The sequence below is a fragment of the Meriones unguiculatus genome, chromosome 3, assembly GCF_030254825.1.
Source record: "Meriones unguiculatus strain TT.TT164.6M chromosome 3, Bangor_MerUng_6.1, whole genome shotgun sequence".
NCBI classification, from domain to species: Eukaryota; Metazoa; Chordata; class Mammalia; order Rodentia; family Muridae; genus Meriones; species Meriones unguiculatus.
Genome location: NC_083351.1, coordinates 139,801,606 through 139,822,968, shown reverse-complemented (window position 1 = coordinate 139,822,968; position 21,363 = coordinate 139,801,606). Strand labels below are relative to the sequence as shown.

Sequence of the window (21,363 nt, the reverse complement as noted above, 5' to 3'; positions counted from 1 at the left end):
GTGAGTTCGAGGCCAGCATGTCCTACAAAGGGCTAGTTCCAGGACAGACAGAATTACATAAAGAAACCCTGTCTCAACTCCTTCCCCCCAAAAGGGAGAGTTACACCTTTAAAAAGTAATACTATTTTTGTTTCTAAACAATGTATGACACTATCTTTAAATGAAAGATTTCATAAAGTAAAAGATTACAGAAGCAAATGTTAAAAACTAGCCATGAAGCCTGGCAATAGTGGCTCAAACCTTTTAATCCCAGCACTTAGGATGCAAAGGCAGGCAAATCTCTAGGTTTAAGGCCAGCCTGATCTACAGAGTGAATTCCAGGATAGACAGGGCTATACAGAGAAACCTTGTGTGGAAAAAAATAAAAACAAAGCAAAGCAAAGCAAAACTGCCAATCATAACAACTTGATGGCCTGAAAAACTTAAATCTAAAATAAACACACACTTAACACTCTGATGGCTTACGTATGTCAAAGTGTCAACTAGAAGCAAATCCTAGACCCCAGATCAGCTTTAACATTGGCTTCAGCCAGGTTAAATATGAAGTCTGGATCCAAAGACACAGAATTAAACGACAATCACATGTTAACAACACAGTGGTCGGAGACCACGGATTAGTGCCCGAGCTAGCCCGTACCAGGTCATGTTTCTCCTGTAAGGCAATTTCTTCTGACATTATTTCTCGCAGTGAAACTTTTTTTGTTTGAGTGTTCCAAGGATCCAGTGTCTCAGGTGCTGCTAAAGTCTTCAATAATTTTTTGCCTGTTTTTTGAGATGACTTTTGTTCAGAATTATCGAGAACAGCATGTCCAGCCAGCGAATGATCTACAAGAGTAATATAAGATAGTGTCACTGATTCGGCAACTAATTTACAAATTAAAACAAAAGAAACATGGAATTTTAAAGTCCTTTTCAGCCTATAATATAACACCAATTTGAAATTTTAAAATAAACCTTCACATAACTATAAGCAAAAAATGTTAATATAGCAATATTTTAAGTTAGCAATGACCTAGGTGTAACTATAAATTAACTCAATGCTCCCCATATCTCTTTGACTCCCTCCCTCCCCAACAAAACAGTTAGTGCTGAGTAGTGAGCAACAGGGAGAGCTCCACTCAATCCCGTCTACTACTTGGAGTGAGAAGAGCAACATGCTGACAAATAGTAACAGACCAGACGCATACTATAAATAGCAAATTACATTCAAAATAAAGAACACACCATGAAGTCCAGAGCAACAGGGTTAACATGTAACACTTCAACATCTTTAAGGGATACAGAATACTCTGATATATTCCTGTCTCTGTGAGGAGTGAAGCAATGGCAGCTGCTGCAGCCACTGGCATTCATATATCCACAATATAGGTCCAGCCACTTCTGCCACCAGCCAGATTTAGCTCTTTTCAAATATTTTTGTTAATTCTTTGAAAATGTCATACATTGTGTTTTGATCAAATTCATCCCCCTCCTTCCCCATCTCCTCCCAGCCCCAGCCCCACTGTGACCAAGCCGGCTTTACGTCTTTCATTTTCTCAAGCCCAGAGTCCCTAGAAGTGCTGCCTATGCTCCTAGGTGTGTGGCTTCAGTGTGGAGCTTCTCTCTGGAAGCTACAACTTGAGCACAAGAGTGAACTAAGTGGAGTCCAAGGATCTTCAACCTAAAGTTCCTTGCCTTGGCTGCAGTGTGGAGTTCACAGAAGTACTCAAGTTGCTCCCTTACCAAAAAAGGGCCCTTCTTACGAGGTGTGCCATGACAGAAATACTGTGTAAGAAGTCATCTGGAATGAAGGACTTTCAAGTTGGCAGGATTTACCAAAAAGAAAAAACCAAGTTTACCTTTGTAATTTAAGACATTGATATCAATAAAGATTTCAATATCCAAGGTAAAAATTCTACAATGCTATTAAGAAAACCAAAACAGTTTTTCTTAATACAGAGCAAAACCTTACCAAGAAGCACTGACAATACGTATCAAAGCACACTTGAGACATTCTACGGCAGTCATGATAAACATACAGTGCACAGCCCTATTTTCCTCTAAGTTTCTGGCATGCATCAAGATTCAGTGTTAAAAATTTTTGACAGAACATTTATTTGTAGTTGGCACGGTGTGAACCAAACACTCAAAAAGCTTAAGAAATTAGTATTGCAAATTCAAGACCAGTCTTGGCTTCAGACTGTCTCAACTAATACAGAAAGAAAACAAATTTAAAAAAAAAAAGATTTCTTGCTGGGCAGTGGTGGTGCACACCTTTAACCCCAGCACTAGAAACAGAAACAGGCTAACCTCTCTGAGGCCAGTCTCTTCCACACAGTATATTCCTGGACATCTGAGGCTACACAAATAAACCCTGTCCCAAAGCACAAACAAACAAAAGGGTATTTTTTTTCATTTGCAAATCAAAATTCTTAGGAGACTTGGCAAGTAAAGGTACTTGCTGCCAAACTTGATGACCTGAGGTCAATCCCCAAGATCCACGAGGTGAAAGGAGACACCGCAAAACCACGACGCTCACCGTATACATACATACACACAAATTTTAATGTCATTTTAAAAATCCTTGGGTAACATATTCCATTTTGTGGAAGTACATTTAAAATGAGCTAAAGTAGGCACAGCCGGCATTCCAACATCAAGACAACATCAAGACAAAATCAAAATCAAAAGACGTACCTTGAATACACTTGCCACAAGAAACCTCCTCCTGTCTCTGCCGCTCCTAAACACAAAAGCAGAGGGCAAAAATTGGCAAAGGAGGGCACACTAGGAAACAAGCTGCAAGGTTATATTAGTTCTTCTTGTGAACTACAAACCATTATTTAAATTATGTAAAATAATAAAACTATATAAATAAAATCACTACATTGATTAGAGATGTAGAATAGCTACATTGGGCTAGAGAGACAGCTCAGGGGTTAACAGCACTGAGGACCCAGGTTCAATTCCCAGCACCCACATGGCAGCTCACAACTGTCTGTAACTTCTGTTCCTGGGGATCCGACTCCCTCATCGCAACATAGCTACATCTCTATATATTTTCCCTGCTTAAAGAGTTCTATTTTTTAAGATTTGTTTTCATTATTTTTTAAAATTATGTGCATGTGTGTAAGTCTGAATATGAGTATGTGTAAAACAGAAAGAGGAAGGCTTTCTACAAGGAAGCTACCAACCATTACAGATTCTCTCCATTTCTCATGAATCACTTTAGCCAGGTTCAGATCTATGTGAACCACACAATCCTCAACTGTTAGAGACCCTTGTGAAGAGAAGAAAAGAGAAAAATAGAATCATTACTCATCATACATTTGCAGAAAACATACTCAACTATCATAAGCATAAATTAAATTGTCATTAATTTCTAACACATTTCTATTTACCTGGATATTTTTTATGTTCTATGACAGTTTTCATACTTGAGTGGTGCAACATGTAAACTTCATGATCCATGTAAGTGACTGACATGCCTGTTCCTCAACAACTTAATACATTCCGAGGTCACTTAGTAATTCCTAAACAGTATTAGTTGAGGTAACGGTATTCGAGGAAATTAATTCCTGCCTTAAATCTCTCTGAAAAAGCGCCAAAAGGCACAAAGTATACTTCTGAAAATATGAAAGAAGTTTCAGCATCTTCATGAATATACTGAAATATAACGCTCTATATGAATACTCTCCACTTCAAATTGTTTCAAATCCTTTAAAAACACGTTATGTCAAAAATAAAGTACCATGTAAATTATGTGACATCAATTACTGACACATTCAGCCAACAAAAGAAACTATATGCCACACACACACACACACACACACACACACACACACTTTTTCCTTACCTGAATCAATACCAACTGGGCCAAATAATTCATTAAGTTGAAAAGCCAGCTCAGGGGGCAATGCCAACTCCAAACAGTCTATGGTGAGAGATCTGGCCATTGCTGGTGTGGGATTCAACACCTCAATTTTACCCTCTTCACTTACTCCTGCTGACAAACCAGCTCCTGGCATTAGAGTTTTCTCCATTTCCTGTGTATCTTCATTGATAAAGTCCTCCATGTTTGCAAATTTCAGATAATCCTTAGGAAGATTTTCATTTTTTTGTACTTCCAAAGAGCCAGCAAGATAAACATCTTCATTTAATTCAGGATTTGAAGTGCTTGTGGCAGAGTTTATAATATCAGATAAGTTTAAAAAAGAATGAATATTATCTCCAGTCTCTGTGGCTAACAGATTTTTCTCCACTTCATTTGCATCTTCAGGGATATTAGATTTTGGAGTAAGTGGAAGAGACAGTGTAAAGCTATATGCACCTGGCAATTCAGCCCGACCGTTAGGAACTCCTTCATGGTTACTCCTTACATTTACAGCAGCATGAGGGAATATTCTGGTTATTAATTCACGGTTTTCAGGATTTGCAGTTCTTAGCTCTTCCTGCTTTGAATTCCCCTTTTCTGCATCACTAGCAGACTGTGCACTATTGTTGCTGATACCAAGACCAGAACTAAATTCTGACACAGAAGAATTAGAATCTTCTGAGGTTCCTTTGTGGCTAATAATTTCCTTCAAATCCAACCCCATAGAAAATGGCCCAACTTGTGACTCATCATATGATTTGGGGGGACTCTCAACCTCAGCATCCTCACATAATTTAGTCTCAGAATCTAACAAAAGGCTTGTAGCCCAAATAATATCTTTATTACATCTTTCATATAAATCTTTCAGGGCTTCTAAAGAAAAGGATCCAAACAGTTTACAAAGGATGTTAAGATTTTCAGATTCGTCAGCGCTGGTAAGCTCACTTTCTTCAACATACGTACTTTTATCATGCATTACTCTATAAGGAATTGTTTCCTGAACATTTAATTTTGTATTAAGAGTGAAATCTTTTGGCCTAAACCCATCCAATTTTCCTGTCAACACTCTAACAGAATCTGAAACACTGACTTTATTCTTTTCTACTTTCCACAAGAGAGCAAAATCTTGGGGCTCAGTCTGGGTACAAGTGCCTGTATCTATTCCAGGAAAAACTCCAGATATCCCCCCTGGAAATTCTGCTAGAGAACGGGGTCCCACTACTCCAGGAAGAGTTGCTGTACTACTGGAAAAGGGAAGAGGCAGTGTGTGCTGACTATGAACCGTTTTACCCAGGGAAGTCTGATCCTCATGAGTTGTTTTACTAGGTAGCATTTCAGAACCTCGAATTGTGGAACCCAGTGTTTTCAGTTCTTCGGGGCTTGTGCCCCAATAGGCCTCATGTGCTGGGTATAAAGGTATTTTACCCATGCTGTCATTAGTTCCAAATTCTAAGTTGGGTTCACTGAAGCCAGCTTTTGGTAATCTTGATCTGTGCTCTCTCTGAGCTAAAGCAGATGATGAGGGCCAGTCGCCCACAGCACTGAAGGAGGTTTGCTCAGTACTTCTGTAAGTATCATAGTGATAGCTACTGGGCACTTCTGAAAGAGCATCATTTCCATGTGGAGATCCTCGGTGCTGGATATGATCAGTAATCACAGGTACCCTCGTATCTAATACTTTGTGGGACTGAGGGCGATTACATTTTTTGTCACTTGGTACAGATACACCTTTTTCAGTTTTCCGGTTCCTTTTGGTTCTCTGGCTAATTGTCTTATCAACTGGCCAGTCACCAACAAAATTTGATGGCTCCTGTTTTGGGAATTTTTCCAAAGATGATTTGCTTTTTTGTTTTCCAACAGTCTTTTTCTTTCCTGCTGTTCTTTCTTCCAGTACGTCAGGGGGCGAGGGGTTTTCCCGTTCAAGTGTGACTGCACTTGCGAGCTCACGAGCCTCTTGATTATCCTCAGGGCAGCGACTACCTGGTGCAGGGCTCCACGCGTCTGCTTCTGAAGGCCCGTCCTCAGATGCTGTCATCTCTTGTTCTTTCTCACTCTGATCTGTGGCTTGCATTTTGCTTTCAGAGTTAGGAAAATAGGTGTTCGGAGCTTCCCGAAAGAAAGGGCCATGCCCGCTGTGACTTGCATCACTTGCCTCCTTTCTTCCTCTGTTTAGGCTGGCAAGAGGGAGGGCGGGAACACTTTCAGGTAACGCTGCTTCTTTGGCCACTTCAGGTGTCTTCTCTTCCGTTAACTTCGAAGATGCGGATAAGACATTTTCTTCTTTTTCAGAGGTAACAGTTTCATTTTTTCTTGGGCTACAAGACATTTTTAAAGTGTGGTAAGAAAGTCTCGTCACAGTTCCATTAATATTGTGATTTAAATTAAAGAAGCATGCAACCAAACACCACTTAGCATTTATTCTAAATATTCAAAATTAAATTACACAAAAATTATAAAAGCTGGTATGGGGACGTAAGTCAGTAGTACAGCTCAGAGACAGAACACTAGTCCAACAAATGTGGAGCCTTGAGTTCAGCCCCCAGACTGCTGGACGAAATGTGAGAACTAATCTTAACCTGTCCCTAAAATACCACAAACACAATCCTTTACCCTAAGTCCAACAGCTGGCATCAAGCGAAGCATACACAAAGCACACTCTCAGAGCTAGACAGTAACCCGCAGGTGTCAGCCACGTGCTACTCACTGACTATTACAATGAAGGTTCTAAATGCACTCACAGGAGAGGTCACTACCTGGATGTCTTCCCTCTTACCCATAGCTAATTTAGCATATGTTACATAATAGCTCTATGTCCCTCTGCCTTTTACTACAAAGAAAAGCTTTACTGAAAGCAGCATCTCTCAACCTGAGTTACTGCCTCCTGGGGGGAGGACCCTTTCACAGGAGTTGCCTAACAACATTGGAAAACACAAATATTTACACAGAGATCTGCAACAACAGCAAAATCACAGTTATGAAGTAGAAGCACAATTTTGTGGTTGGGAGTCACCATAACATGAGTGTATTAAAAGGTCACAGCATTAGGTAGGTTGAAAACCACCGACTTAAAGGATCACAGACCCAACATCATCAGAGCATAGCCATGAGCGAAGCTATGAGAGGCCTCTGAGAGCTTGGAAGAACAAATAACAAGAGTCTTGTGCCCTCTGTCCCTCCAATACATGCGCTGCTCTTACAATGTGCGATCGTGCCCCTCCTGGTGGGGTGCACAGAAGTGGGTTTACTTCAGATGACCCCTCTTGTTACTATTAGTATTCAGATACTGTTTCCAAGAACAAGCTGTCCTCCTGACTGCATACAAGTTGAAGTCAGTTGACCTTTGCTCCCGCGACCTTGCTTAACCCTCAGAAATGACTGCAGAATATAAACTACCTAATGCCCTAAATGACACTGGCTACTGCACGAGACTTCAGTCCGCCTCACTTTTAGGCTCTGCTCTGCCAGGTTCAAGCTACCAACTAGAGCAGTAACACAACGTAATTTGCATAATTAAGAAAAACTAAAGAGGCCAGGTGTGGTGTTTCAGGTCTTTAATCCCAGACTCGGGAGGCAGAGGCAGGTGAATCTCCCTGAGTTCTAGGCCAACCTGGTCTACTAAGCAAGTTCCAGGACATCCAGGGCTACACAGTGAAAACCTGTCTTGATTTAAAATAAACTAAAGAAACAGGTCGGGTGGTAGGGGAGCACTCATTTAAGATGCTGTTTATTAATTTTCATTACTTTATGTTTTAAAATCATCCTGGATGGTAATTTCCAACTCACAGCATTACAGTTTGAACTTCAACAATCTTTCCTTATTCAGTTTGTCAAGTCATCTTCCTTTATCTTAGGAATTCACAAAATCTCAACTCTCCCATTAAACTTTCCCAAGTAAAAATCACACCTAGCATTAAATGAATTCTCTATGTGAAAATTGAAGAGTACATTCACTAAAACCTAGGGGGCGGGGAAGTAATGTGGATATATATAAAAACAACAGTGATACTGAAATAAAGGGAAAATACTGAAATAAAAAAGACAAGTGTATTTGTTGTATAACCACAGACTCATGAACCCTCAGCTCAAAGGGAAAAAAAAAGAACTTTCCCATCTTCAGCTGACTCCAGGTAAAACTGTTCAAAGAAAAAAAAAAACATGTCTTTATTTTTAAGTTCATAAGCAGTGATTTCAAGTCTTCAAAGCTATCATTAAAAGCAAAACCATAGGTGACGCACTCTGACCCACCTTGAACCTCCGTCCTCACAGGCATATGCACACAGCTCAGCCCGCTCGGTTCTCTCTGGGTCTGAAGAACTCATGATTATCGGCACAGACACAAAGCGCTGGTAGTGCTCCAGCATTCTTGCTATCTTCTCTTTGCTTACTCCATGGATATTACGCCTGGAAATTCCAGGGAAGAAAAAGGTCAGAAGAATGTTGGCAACCAAGAAGAAGAAGAAGAAGAAGAAGGAGAAGAAGAAGAAGGAGAAGAAGAAGAAGGAGAAGGAGAAGGAGAAGGAGAAGGAGGAGAAGGAGAAGAAGAAGAGGAGGAGGAAGAGGAAGAGGAGGAAGAACAAAAAAGACATACAAATTGCAAGAGAACAGCACATTTACTGATGTTTTGATTCCATGCTGGGGACTGAAAGCCAAGTGTGTGCAAGGTGAACACGGTGCCACTGGGCTCTACCCCACACCACTAATAACACAGTTCTCTGTGTGATGATTTAAGAACAGGAAAACTTGCTTTTATATAGTACTTGCTATCAAATCCTAACTTCATTTTAGTCTCATTTTGTTTGGGGAGGCTCATTTTCATTTGTTTTAAGATGTGGTCTTGCTATGAAGCCTGGGCTGCTGACCTAAACTTGGGATCCTCCTGCCTCAGACTTTTGAGTGTTGGAATTATACCACCACACCGCACCTAGTGAGGCTCTCTTAAATTGCCATTTTATTAATCACCCTAACACAAATATTCCCAGATATGCTTTATAAGTTCAGGAAAAAAAAAAAAAAGGTTTCAATAACCTGAAAGGAAGTTGATCTAAAGCTCTGAAAAAATATTTCATAAAACAATGACTGTCATTTCAAAGGTTTTAATTAAGTACTATGAGCAATAAGAATCCCACTACAGTGACTGAGCAAATGTCCCAAAGTGCCTTCCTGTTATAATAAAAGCAGATCCCAGTTAAATTAAAACAAACACATTTTATTACATTTTAAGTTCAAACAATATTTTTAAATTCTTAGCATATTAAGACTCTGGATGTCCAAATATGAAGTTTACTATTTGTGTTTCCAGTCTCACTCACTTATCTGTGTTTGTAAATGAACCTGCAGGTAGTTAACACTAACATATGGAAATCCTTAAGTCTCAGACTGACAGTACTTTCTGGATTTGCACTGCCAAGAGGTAGGATGATATGCTTTAGTCCCTCTTGGGTTTATTTCTTAATGAAAATATCTCAGTTATAACTCTCTTAGTATCTGGATTCAAGGCTTTTATCTGCATTCCAGGGCTAAATAGTGCCTCTTGGGTAAATCTGGCTTTCATATTTACCTACCTCGATCTTGTCTGGTTTCATATCACAGAGAAGCAAAGAGATAGAAAATATGAGAGAGGTTAAGAAACATAGACATAGAGGCCAGAACAAAAAAAGGTCTAGTATACCACTGATTCAAGTCTGAGAAGAGAAGAGAGGGATGGGGCAAAAGCAGTTTAAAGATAAATGCTGAGAATTTTCTAGAACTGATGAATGACACACATGTCCTGATTTCAGGAGTCAAACAAGATAACAGTGTAAGAAATCCATAACTAGAAACATATGCTAAAATTGTCACTCACCAAAGAAAAACGAGATGACATTAAGCCAGAGATCATTAAAAAAAAAGGCTAGTCATATAGACAAAACAAATGAGTAGAATGTGAAGACTTAGCAACAGTAATAGAAATAAAACATAAATGTCATTTTCAACAACAGAAACTAGCTGATATCCCAGAATAAATGCAGTGTCTTGTAAGAATAAAGATGATAAAAAGTTTCAAATGAAAATTTAAAAGGAAACAGAGTTTCACACAAACAGACCCTCATTGTTAAAGAAAAAGTTTAAATGTAACACCAGGCAAACTCTCAGATTAAAGACAGGTCTGTGCTGCAATGGGAAAATGAAGCATAAAGAAAACAACTGAGCAAAGCAAACGCTTGTGTACAAATTACATAATGATTCATGTACATTAATGAGGTACTATCACAGGTTTAGTCCTTGTATTTGTGAGGAGGAAGGCTAAGAAAAAATGGTTTAATTTTGACAATTAAATTTCATCCAAAATTTCTAAAACATGAGGAGAGAAAATTTTACATATATATTTATAATAACAACAATCATAGAAGCTAGGCATGGTGGCACATGACTTTAATCCCATCACTCAGTAGGCAGAAGCAGGTGGATCTCTGTGAGTTTGAGGACAGCCTGATCTACATAGTGAGTTCCAGGTCAGCCATGGCTACATAGTAAGACCTTGTCTCAAAACAAAACAAACAACCCAACAATAATCATAGACAAGGTAAAATAAGCAGAAAATACAGCGAGACATTAAGAAAGTGGCCAACTGCATGAATAACAAAAAACCATAAAAGAACTGTTTCATGATTTGAAGCCAAGATGGGACTGAGCACTATGGCATTTGCCTGAAATCTTAACACTTGGGAGTTGGAGGCAGGAGGATAAGGAGTTCCAAGGCTAGCCTTGGCTACAGAACACCTCCAAACCCTTGCTCCCCACCCCCCACCTGACACACACAAGAAAAAGCCAAGGTAAAGAAACCAGTCATAGTAGGCACAATTAAGTACATAAACATTAAGAACATTAAAGGCTCAAAGTAAAAGTATAAAAAGAGAAAAATTCGCAAATAGTAACTAAAAGAATGCTGGTATAGTTCTTCTAATTAAACAAACCAGACTTCACAGCAAACACTATTCTTAAAGACAAAATAAAAACCATTAGGAAGGGAGGAAGCCCAATTAAGGTAACATCAAAAAACAGTAAGCTCTTAAGAATTTCAACAACTACCCTCCAAATATATAAAGTAATCACAGGTGGGAAGACAGAGAAACTGACAGGCAATATAACAGAGGGGTTTACGCACTATTGGAAGAATTCATCATCCTTCTCCAAAAAATTAACCCACAAGACTAGCCGCAAGAAAAGAAAGCACAGAACGCTATACAACACACTGGGCAGCACAACTGCGGAGTACTTCTAGAGACCATATAAACACAACGTAACCAGTACACTGTTGGTTTTTGTATGCATGTGTGTTCTATGAGCGCACACATGCCACAGCATGCATGTGGAGGTCAGAGGACAGCTGGCAGGAACTGGTTCTCTTCTTCCACTAATGTAAGCCTGGGAATCAAACTCAAGTCTTCAAAGCTTGACGGCAGGTGCCTTGCCTACTGAACCCTCTGCCAGACCCCAATACACACGCTCATTAATCAAGTATGGAACATTTAACAAGTAGGAATGGCTGTGGTTATACAGCCTCACACTCAGGAGGCCGAGATAGGCAGATCTCTACAGCCCCAGAACTGCACAGTGAGATACTAAAGGGAAAAAAGAATGACAACCATCACACACGTAGTCTACTACAGATGAACTGAAAATCCAAAAGAAAAACATCCACTGGCTTGGAAATTTTAAAACACAGTTCTCAATAACCCAAGAGCTACAGGGTAACATTTAATTATAATGCAACTTTAAAAACAAACAGGCAAAAGGAAGCATTGTACAATAAACCATGAGGCAAGTAAAGCAGCAAAGAGTATCAAAAGCCCATATTATAAAAAAGATCTATCTACAAGTTTAAGACTTAAAAATCAGAAGTAAGCAAAATAGACACTTTAAAGCAAAGAAGTAAAATAAGAAAATCATAACTAAATTAAACAAAACAGCATACAACAGAAAAGAAGGTCAACCAGGTGAAGTGCTATTATGAAGGCCACTTTGAAGGAAAAAAAAAAAGCAAAACAAAGAACAGACCACTACTGAGAATAATGAGAAGGAGGGACACACTGCAAACAAATCAAGACTGAAGAGAGACCTCGACTGCTTATGCTACGGAGATGCAAACACTGGAGGAGTAAAACTGAAGTCTTAACTTGGTATGATGGGGGAAATTCCAACTGAGAGGAAATACTTCTCTATCAGTTTATGATACCAAAATCAGACAGAGTAGGTCAGGGAAGGGAAAACTGTTTATTAACCCCACTCATCTACACAGATACAAAAATTCCAAATACAATATAGGAAACCAGATCCAGTAACATATGAAAAGACAATAAAAAGAAATTGAGTATGACATGCTGCAACACAGATAAACCTTGAGAACATTTTCAGCGCAAGATGCCAGACAAAAAGAGTCCACGTATTCTCTGTATATATACTGTCTAGGACAGGAAAAACTTCTAGAGAGGAAACACAGCATGGGCTGCCAGAGAGGGAGGAACTGCTGAGTATGACTTCTTTGTGAAAAAATGAAAATGTTTCAGAATTAGACAGCGATAATGGTCATACAACACTATGACTATATTAGATCAGACTGACTGTCCTTCAGTTTGTATTGAATTAGTTGAAATCATTACAAAGAACTATCCTAAAATTAAGTTAAATTTTCTAAATGAATAGGGAGTACAAAGGAAAAAAACAATGCATGTCCATCTCTTTAAAATAGCATTTTTAAATTCAGACAAGCAACCAAATAAAAGATAAGGGTAGGAGACTTAACTATCTGCAATGTTTTTCCATCACTACCTCCCTCCCACTTTCTAGTATTCTAGAAGCTACATGCCCCTCCCAACAGGACACCCGTAGTTCAAGGGTACCAACTTCCAAGGTCTTTTCTAGTTTTAGATATTAGATATTAGCATATTATTACAAGGCCACACACAACTGACAACACTGGACAACTGGAAATTTCTTCAGTAATTATTATCAAAGCATAAATCCCAACTCTTCATAAAAGTAGGGATAAGGGACATCAAGATGGCTGATTAGGCACAGGCGCCAGCATGAAGGCTTGATGATAGTAGTTTTTCCCTGGAGTAGGAGAGAACGAATGCCAGAGAGTCCACCTCTGACCTTCACAAGTGACATAACATATGGGAACCTGCACTCATTCATAGATATTCATTCATGCATATACACGTAAGAGAATATTTCACAATAACATTTTAGAACATTCACAATATAAAACATCATCGATTTTTAAGTGGACAAGCCAAAATCTAATCGGTTTTGTCTCATTCATCATTTGTAAAGGAAAAATAAATATAGATAAACGTTGAGCCACTGCTGTGAAATAAAAGCTATGCCAGAAAACCTCCAAGTTTTACCTTGCGAGCTCCTTTGGTTTGAATTTCCACCATGTGTCTGGTTCCCGGAAAAGGACCTTATATTTATGCTTTTGAGACTATATACAGAAAAGACAAAAAAAAATGTAAATAAATTTTCCATTAGGTTAAGTGCAATGTTTACAGACTATTAGATTAGAAATGAAAGACCCTCCACAGGTTATCCGGTCAGCAGGCTGGACTGACCAAGCATCTGCTCTCAGCACTCTCTTAAATGAACAGCAAGAGCCTCGGGAAAGGTCTGCTGCTGCTGCTGTAGTCTGGAGGAAGTTTGTTTGAGATAAAGCCTCAAGCAGCCTAGATTAGCCTTGAACTTGCTTTATAGAAAAGCTGGAATTACAAGCATGCATTACCTTATGGGACTCTTACTGAACGGGTCTGTCTCCTGTGAGAAACACTGCCAAGCTGAGGAAGGAGACACATGCCTTTTGTAGGATAGGAGATTCTAGACAAAGAAAGAGCAGGAAGCAGGGCACACTGGGGTCTGGAACCAGCTCCTATTTTCTTTTACTTTGCTGCTAATTCTTTTTTCTTAGCAAACATCAGAGAACCCAAACACAAAGAACAAGGAATCCTCTTCCTAGGCTTCCTGGCTCACCCTACAGCCCCAGACTACCCTAGAAGACTGAAGTGGACCAGATATTGGAATAAACTACAATGGGGAAGAAATACAATTTTACATAATCTCTTCGACCCATTCATTTACTTCCAAAACTTTGTTACTAATAGTTGAATAAAGACAACAAATATACATGAATACAAGTAAATGGTAAGATATTCAATTCACTATTTGTAATAGCAAAAGAACAGAAATGATCAGACTACTAATATGAATTTATCTAATAAATGAGAACATAATATAAAATAAAAACTTTTTTTGGGGGGGTTTGGATTTCTCTGTGTAGCCCTAGTTGTCCTGGAACTCGCTCTATAGACCAGGCTGGCCTCAAACTCAGAGATTCACCTGCCTCTGGCTTCCAAGTGCATGCACCACCACTGACCAGCTCAAAGATTTATTTATTCATATATTTTATGTATGTGAGTGTTCTGTCTTCATGCATACCAGAAAAGGGAATCAGAGCCCATTACAGACAGGACCTCTGGGAAGAGCAGCCAGTGCTCTTAACTGCTGAGCCATCTCTCCAACTCCCCAAAATATCATTTTTAAGAATTCTATATTAAATGAGACAATGAGAGAATGAGAAACAGCTTTTAAAATAAACTTATGAGAAAGTAAGCAAACAATTTTCATGTGGGAAAAAAATTATTCACATATCTATATATACACAGAGCACCTCTGGAAAGATTCTCAAAAAATATATAGGCATTGCTTTAAAGTTTAGATTATTCATCAAATATGCACGTGGCTGTCATGTTCCAAAGAAACCCAGCACTAGTCTCATTCAGTGCCTGTGGCTTCTCCCAGCACTTCTCCCAGCATCCTCTACCCTAAGCCGCTCCAAGCCAGAGGCTGGGCTTCACTTCTGATTCCTAGGTAACACAGCCAATTTAGCTATGCCCCTCTTGGCTCCCATGTACTGTTTTGGTCCTCTTGGACCCCTTTTCTTTCTCTCTACGTTTCCTCTCTCTCCTCTGTGACCCTTGTCTATTCTGCTGGCCATGTTCAGTCTGGATTCTCCCAGATGCCTCGGGCTGTTCTCTCCCTATCTATAAAAAAACTTCTCCTTAATCATTCCTAGGAGCAGTCATGTCCTCATTTTCATTCAATGCATATAATTTAAAATTTATACTTTAAAATTTAACTTTATAATGTACGTGTTACCAGCAACTGATTAGTCCCTGTTTAAAAGCTCTAGTGTAGTACAGTCCAGTCATCAGCCACTGCGCTTTTACACTGTACCTAGTCCTTCCTCAGGGATAACTGACTGGGGCACTTCCCTCTCAGACATCATGCATCTTTCTCTTCCTTTCAATTAATTTCATAATATGTAAATACCATCCATTTATTTGTCCCTCATATTCTACTTTCCATGTGCCAGCTATTTACTGGATCCCTTTTGTTTAAAAATAAAAACAACAACAACAACAACAAACGGGCTGGGGAGATGGCTCAGAGGTTGAGAGCACTGACTGCTCTTCCAGGTCCTGAGTTCAATTCCCAGCAACCACATGGTGGCTCACAACCATCTATAATGGGATCTGGTGTCCTCTTCTGGTATTCAAGCACACATGCAGACAGAACAGTGTATATATAATAAATAAAAATAAAATCTTAAAAAAACAAAAACAAAAAAACAGTCCACCATCAGAGGGTGGTGGAGTACACCTTTAATCCCAGCATCCAGAGGCAGAGGCAGAGGCAGGCAGACCTCTGTGAATTCAAGGCTAACCTGGTCTACAGAGTGAGTTACAAGACAGCCAGGGCTACACAGTAGAATACTGACTAGAAAAACCAAAAATGATGATGATGTCGTCCCCAGCCAGTGGTGCACACCTTTAATCCCAGCACTCAGGAGGCAGAGGCAGATGAATCTCTTACCTACTCCTCGGCAGCATCTGACACAGGCATGGCTCCCTTTCCCCTCCTCTTTCTTCATTATGCACACTTGTGTTTGCCCCCATCCAAGCAAGTAGGCAGTCTCCTCGGGTTGTTTCTTTCTTTGTTTGTTTTGTAATGCTAACTATACCTTCCTTTTCATCCATACCTATGCTCAAAATGCAGAGTTTGAGACTTTGTCTTTGATCTACAACTTCTGACCTAGCCTCATCCCATCTTATGCAAGTCTATATGAAGAAATAAATAAGTCTGACACTCTGTGAGAAGCAGGAGCCTCTTACATACATTTGAGTACAGTCAGGAAGAGCCAAGAAAACAATACTAGAAAAGCAGTTTTATATTTTCAATAACATAAGAAAAAAAAAAAAACTTGGGTGTAACAGAGCATACCTGTAATTCCAGCACTCAAGAAGCTAAAATAGACAAAACAGATGAAAAGTTCAAGGCCAGCCTGGGTTATGAAGTGATACCCTAACTTTAAAAAAAAAAAAAAAAAAAATTACAGAAGACAAGAGTTGGACATCAGAAACAAAGCAACTGGAACTCTTTATTTTCTACTGAAGAAAATAAAGTAGTGGGCCTGGCTTAGCAGTTAAGAGAACTGGCTGTTTTCGGAGGACTCTGGCTCAATTCAGTACCCACATGGTGGCTCACAATCACTTGCAATTCCAGTGCCATGGGATCCAATACCCTCTTCTGGCCTCTGTGGGCTGCTGCACGCAGATGATGTATGTGAACTTATGCAAACACACACAAAGACACATGAAAATAATTAAATAAGAAAAGGCAGAATCACAATACTCTCTAAGAAAACAGAAAACATGGGAAGACTACAGGACCCACAGAACCTACCCCAATGCTGAGGATTTTAGTTGACAGCTAGAAAGCAAAGCATTTTTCAGTCCAATGACCTAAAATCAAATCTACCGCATCTGTAGTAAAATATATTTTGGGACAAATCTCTCTATGTAGCCCTGGCTGTCCTGGAACTCCCTAAGTTGACCAGTCTGGCCTTGAACTCACAGAGATCCACCTGCATCTGCCTCCCTAGCTCTGGAAGTAAGGTTGTGCAGCACCATGCACAGTTTTTCAAAAGACACATTTTCCCCCCCAGAAAGGTGATGAATTGTACTTAAAAAAATAGTTTAAGTGCACTAAATGTGATGGCTAGCATTAAGTTTTAAGTTTAAATTACTGTGCTTAAGAGATCTTTAAACAAAAGATGCCTCTAACCTACAAGCCCCACTTGCCCAAGAACAGATCACTTCCTGGCTATTCATGTAAGATAACAAACCATGTGTTTTTGCTCCTGTAAACAAGCTTGGTTGCCCCAATTGCACAGGAAGTGTGCCAGGATGTGTGCTGGTCTCTGACGGCATGAAGGCAGGAAGTACAGTCTTGTGACTTTTGCCTTTATAAGGCCCCATCTAATGTAATCTGGACCCTTACTCTGAGTGTGAGGCCTCGGGTATGGACATGGCCAGTATCCATGATCCCAACCAAATGCCTCTTTTTTGTTAAAACTTACTGTGAGAGTGGTAAATCTGAGTGACCCCGGACCCGTAACATTAATAAAACAAATGACATAAACAACAGCCTGGATTGTTAAGCCCATAAAGAACTCTAATATGCATTCGACTAAGGAATGCATAAATTCTTTCTTAGTTGAGTTATCTGCAAGGTATCTGCTAACAGTGAAGGACTACACCACACCAAACAAACAAACAAACAATAACAACAACAACAAAAACCAAAGTATCATAAATGCCTCACTTAACAGATCTGGTCAATAAAGTTACTATATATCAAGCAGAGTGATACTCCCAGAAGATTCAATGGTAGATAAAACAAGAGTCCTGCAACTCAAGAATATCTATTCAGCTTAAGGCCAAATACAGCTCAACAGCCAGTGTGGATACAGCCTGGAAACTAAAAATAGTTTTTATATAAAGAAAGAAAAGAGGAGAGGAAAGGAGAGTACTGGGAGGTGGGGAGGGAGTTAACATTTGAACATCGTAATTTCAAAGCTGAGTAAACGTAGCTTTATGGAAAAGCTCAGCCATATTGGTTGTCTTATTCTTCTCATTTCACTGAAGACCAGAAAAAATGCAATTCAAGGCAAACCAAAACATTCTCATGTGCCTGATTCACTTGTGAAACAGACATGCCCTCAATGGCTCCAAACTTAGTATTATAAACTTATATAAACTTATGGTACAAACCAAAGCAACATATGGCTTCATCTCCCATGCTTGGAGGTTTGTGTTATCTATGATTATTGGCGACACCTTCTTCTCAAATGCTTCTTTTGCTGAAAAACAACACAAAAGGACATCCTTTTACTAATATTAAATATAGGGTAGACATGGTAGTGAAAAACTAGGAGCTAGGCTCCCTGGCAGGCAGACAGACAGACAGAAAGAGGGGCCACAGCTAGGTAATAAATGTGTAAATTTTCCAAGATGGCCAGCTTCTACCTCACACTACTGATTCGAGACAAAGCCTGGCGGCTTAAAATAAAGGCCTCTTAGGTATTTTGCTTCCCACTAGGAGGCCCTCCTAATGGACTGGATAAACAAGGTCAAGGACTGCTCAGGACCTGTTGTCACACAACAGTTTTGGACTAATCAACCATCCTGTCTATCTTCAAACTGACCAACCCTAAATTAGAAGGGAAAAACTCTTCTGAGGCCTTAAAAATCTCAGCCTTGGAGAAGAGACTGGATTCTTTGGTTTCTAGTGCCCTTCTCTGCTTTGCAGGGGATCTTTTCTGTGTGCCTGTTGTTGCCTCTGTGTGTGTGTGTGTGTGTGTGTGTGTGTGTGTGTGTGTTTCCTCATCCCCAGTAAACATCTTGTTTCAACTGAAGGGCTTCAGAACTCTTTGCTGCTACCTGTCCTGCTTTAGATTTCACTGCCTTTTAATTCTTTAAGTGGCAGAAGAAAAAAAAAATGAATCCAACCAAGATCCCTAGACTGCATCAGTGGAAAGTTCCAGGATGTCTAGAGCTACACAGCAGAGAAATCCTGCCTCAAATAATAATAATATTAATTATTATCTTCACTTAAGTATTATCTTCATTTCACAGTTGCTACAACTGTGAAACTTTTACACATTATTGGACCACAAAAGCTCACTTTGTTGTTGGTGGTGCTAGTGGTGAGTGTGAGTGTGTCGACAGATACGTTTGTGGTCTGTGTGGAGGATGTAGGTAAGTGTGCAGGTACACATCCAGGCACTCACGTGGAAGCCAGAGCAAGACTTTGGGTGTCCTCCTCTACTGTTCTTACTAACTCGAGAGAGCTTGCCTCACACATTTCAGTCAGGGAGGGGCTCAACCAAGTTTAGAAGGAAGAAGGAAGGGATGGGGGAGGAAAGAAATGAAGAAGGGAAGGAAGATGGACGATGGAACCAATCTAGGAAAGATCAGCATTTAACAAGGCAAGTTCCACCTCAGAAATGGAACAGGGAGGATGAAGAAAAAGGACAGAAGTTTAAAACCAGCCTGGCCTCTTAGCAGTCCTGAATCGAAGGATAATGACACAAAGAGAAGTGAGGAAGAAAGACGAGAGGACAGAGAGAAGGGAAATGGGATGAGAAGAGAAGGAGGAAGAAAAAACTAAACATGGTCATAGAACATTCCAATCCTCTTACAAAAATTAACTTTAAAAATGTTTTATTACTTTATGGAAGGGGATAAAGAGAGGGAGCTCTCTCTCTCTCTCTCTCTCTCTCTCTCTCTCTCTCTCTCTCTCTCTCTCTAAGAGGGATTCAAGTGAATGTGAGGTGGTCAACATCAAATGTCTTTTTTGTTGTTTTTGTTTGAACTAGGGTCTCACTATGTGGCCCTGGCTGCCCTGGAACTCTCTATGTAGACCAAGCTAGACTCAAACTCACAGAGATCAACCTGCTTCTGCCTCCCAGTGCTAGTGCTGGGATTAACAGCATGAGCTGCCTTGCCTGACTCAGGTGTTTCCCTTAACAGCCCCTACCCTACCTTTGAGGCAGGGTCTCTCAATAAACCTAGCACTGACCAATTTGGCTACGCTGCTGGCCAATAAAACCCAGGGACCTTCCTTGTCTCTGTCCCCTTGGAACTAAGATCATAAATACACACTGCCATGTCTGATTTTTTATGTGGGTGCTGGGTATTGGACATATGGCCCTGTGCCCCAAAATTTAACTTTTAATTCTCACGTCTTACTGTGTAGCATAAGAATTACGTTTTTGTTTTGTTTTGTTTTGTTTTGTTTTTAATGAAACATGGTATCTATATAGTTCTGGCTGTGATGGAACTCTCTCAGAAGACTAGGCTAACCTCGAACCAGACTGAATATGCCAATCTCTGCTTCCTGAGTACTGGGATTATCCTGGCTTTTGTTTATTACACATTCTTAAGGGCTAGGATCAGTTATAGCTCGGTGGCAGCACACTCATGTGGCATGTGTAAGTACCACAAAATATAAGTAAACAAAGTTCTTTAAAGTGCTATGTCTCTCAACAAACAAATACTAAAGAAAGCTTTCTCTCTATACAACTGTTAATGTCACGCAGACCCTCACAGCTGTTCTCACCTCGATTCTGGTTCCACTCATGGGCTTCTCCCAAGTACTTCACATCAAATTGGTATTGTCCGTTTATATAGAAATAATCATCAGTACTAAGAATGACCCCACTTGGGTTATCCTCTTGCAAAGTCCTATGGATAACAAAAGGAATAATTTTCTTTCCAAAGTTCTCTCTTCTTTTGTAGTCATAATTCAAGTAAAAATTCAAGTAATAGTATTTAAAGGAGTAATAAAATTAAAACTGAAAATTCTCTAAGCAAAAAGTTCAACTCTTCAAAAAAAAAATAAGTCTATACTGCTTTACACAAATTATTCAGAAATATGATATTTTGTTTTACGGAAAAGTCTCATGCAGCCAAGGATAGAGTGTATCCTCAGTCTTCCAGTCTTCAATCTCAAGTGCAGAGATTACAGGCATGACCACCATCCCTGGTGCTCTTTTCCTTTTAAACATGCATATATCTGAGCTATCTTTAAAGAAAATTATAAGCACAGGCTGGGAAGATAGTTAATGCACAAGTGTATTTGTCATGCAAGTGTTGAATGCTTAGATCCCCAGGACCTATGTAAAAATACTGCATGGGTATGGCAGCCCACCAATAATTCCAGTGCTTGAAAGATAGACAGGAGACTACAAATTTGTATATATCTTTTAAAAGATATCCAACCATGACCTTTCCAATAAATCAAAAAACCCTGTTTTTACATAAATTTTCCGCATGTCACAAGGTAATTTAATGTCATGGACCATACTCTCTGAGAAAACTCAGCTCGAGTTTATATTACCTCATGTATTTTTATCAAAAATAAACTCCTATTTTGTGGCAAAAACTTCTGTTCCCCCTCTCAAAAGTGCATTTGACTTTTAACTTTAAGGCCCCTGAAACCTAGCTCTAAAAATCTAATACCTTTTAAAATCTATTACCTTTTAAAGCACTGCTTTCATTCCCACTAATTTCACAAACACAACTGCTGTAATGTAAATTATTTTATGTTACTATTACTGGGGCTAGAGATGT

At 39.5% G+C, this 21,363-nt stretch overlaps 1 protein-coding gene across 6 annotated transcripts in view; it reads right to left on the bottom strand.

Moving 5' to 3' along the window:
* Positions 1–21,363, bottom strand: part of N4bp2 (NEDD4 binding protein 2) — a 63,846-nt gene that overhangs the window by 27,274 nt on the left and 15,209 nt on the right. For all 6 annotated transcript variants that reach the window (XR_009590893.1, XM_060380661.1, XM_060380658.1 and 3 more), the window contains 8 exons: positions 20,351–20,475; positions 18,001–18,089; positions 13,243–13,319; positions 8,099–8,254; positions 3,836–6,168; positions 3,174–3,259; positions 2,677–2,722; positions 638–825 (listed from right to left, as the gene is read on the bottom strand). Coding sequence is in view for 5 of the 6 variants with exons in the window: in XM_060380661.1 (XP_060236644.1) it covers positions 638–825; positions 2,677–2,722; positions 3,174–3,259; positions 3,836–6,168; positions 8,099–8,254; positions 13,243–13,319; positions 18,001–18,089; positions 20,351–20,475 (3,100 nt within the window). In the remaining variant the exon portion in view is untranslated. The remainder of the gene's footprint in view (positions 1–637; positions 826–2,676; positions 2,723–3,173; positions 3,260–3,835; positions 6,169–8,098; positions 8,255–13,242; positions 13,320–18,000; positions 18,090–20,350; positions 20,476–21,363) is intronic.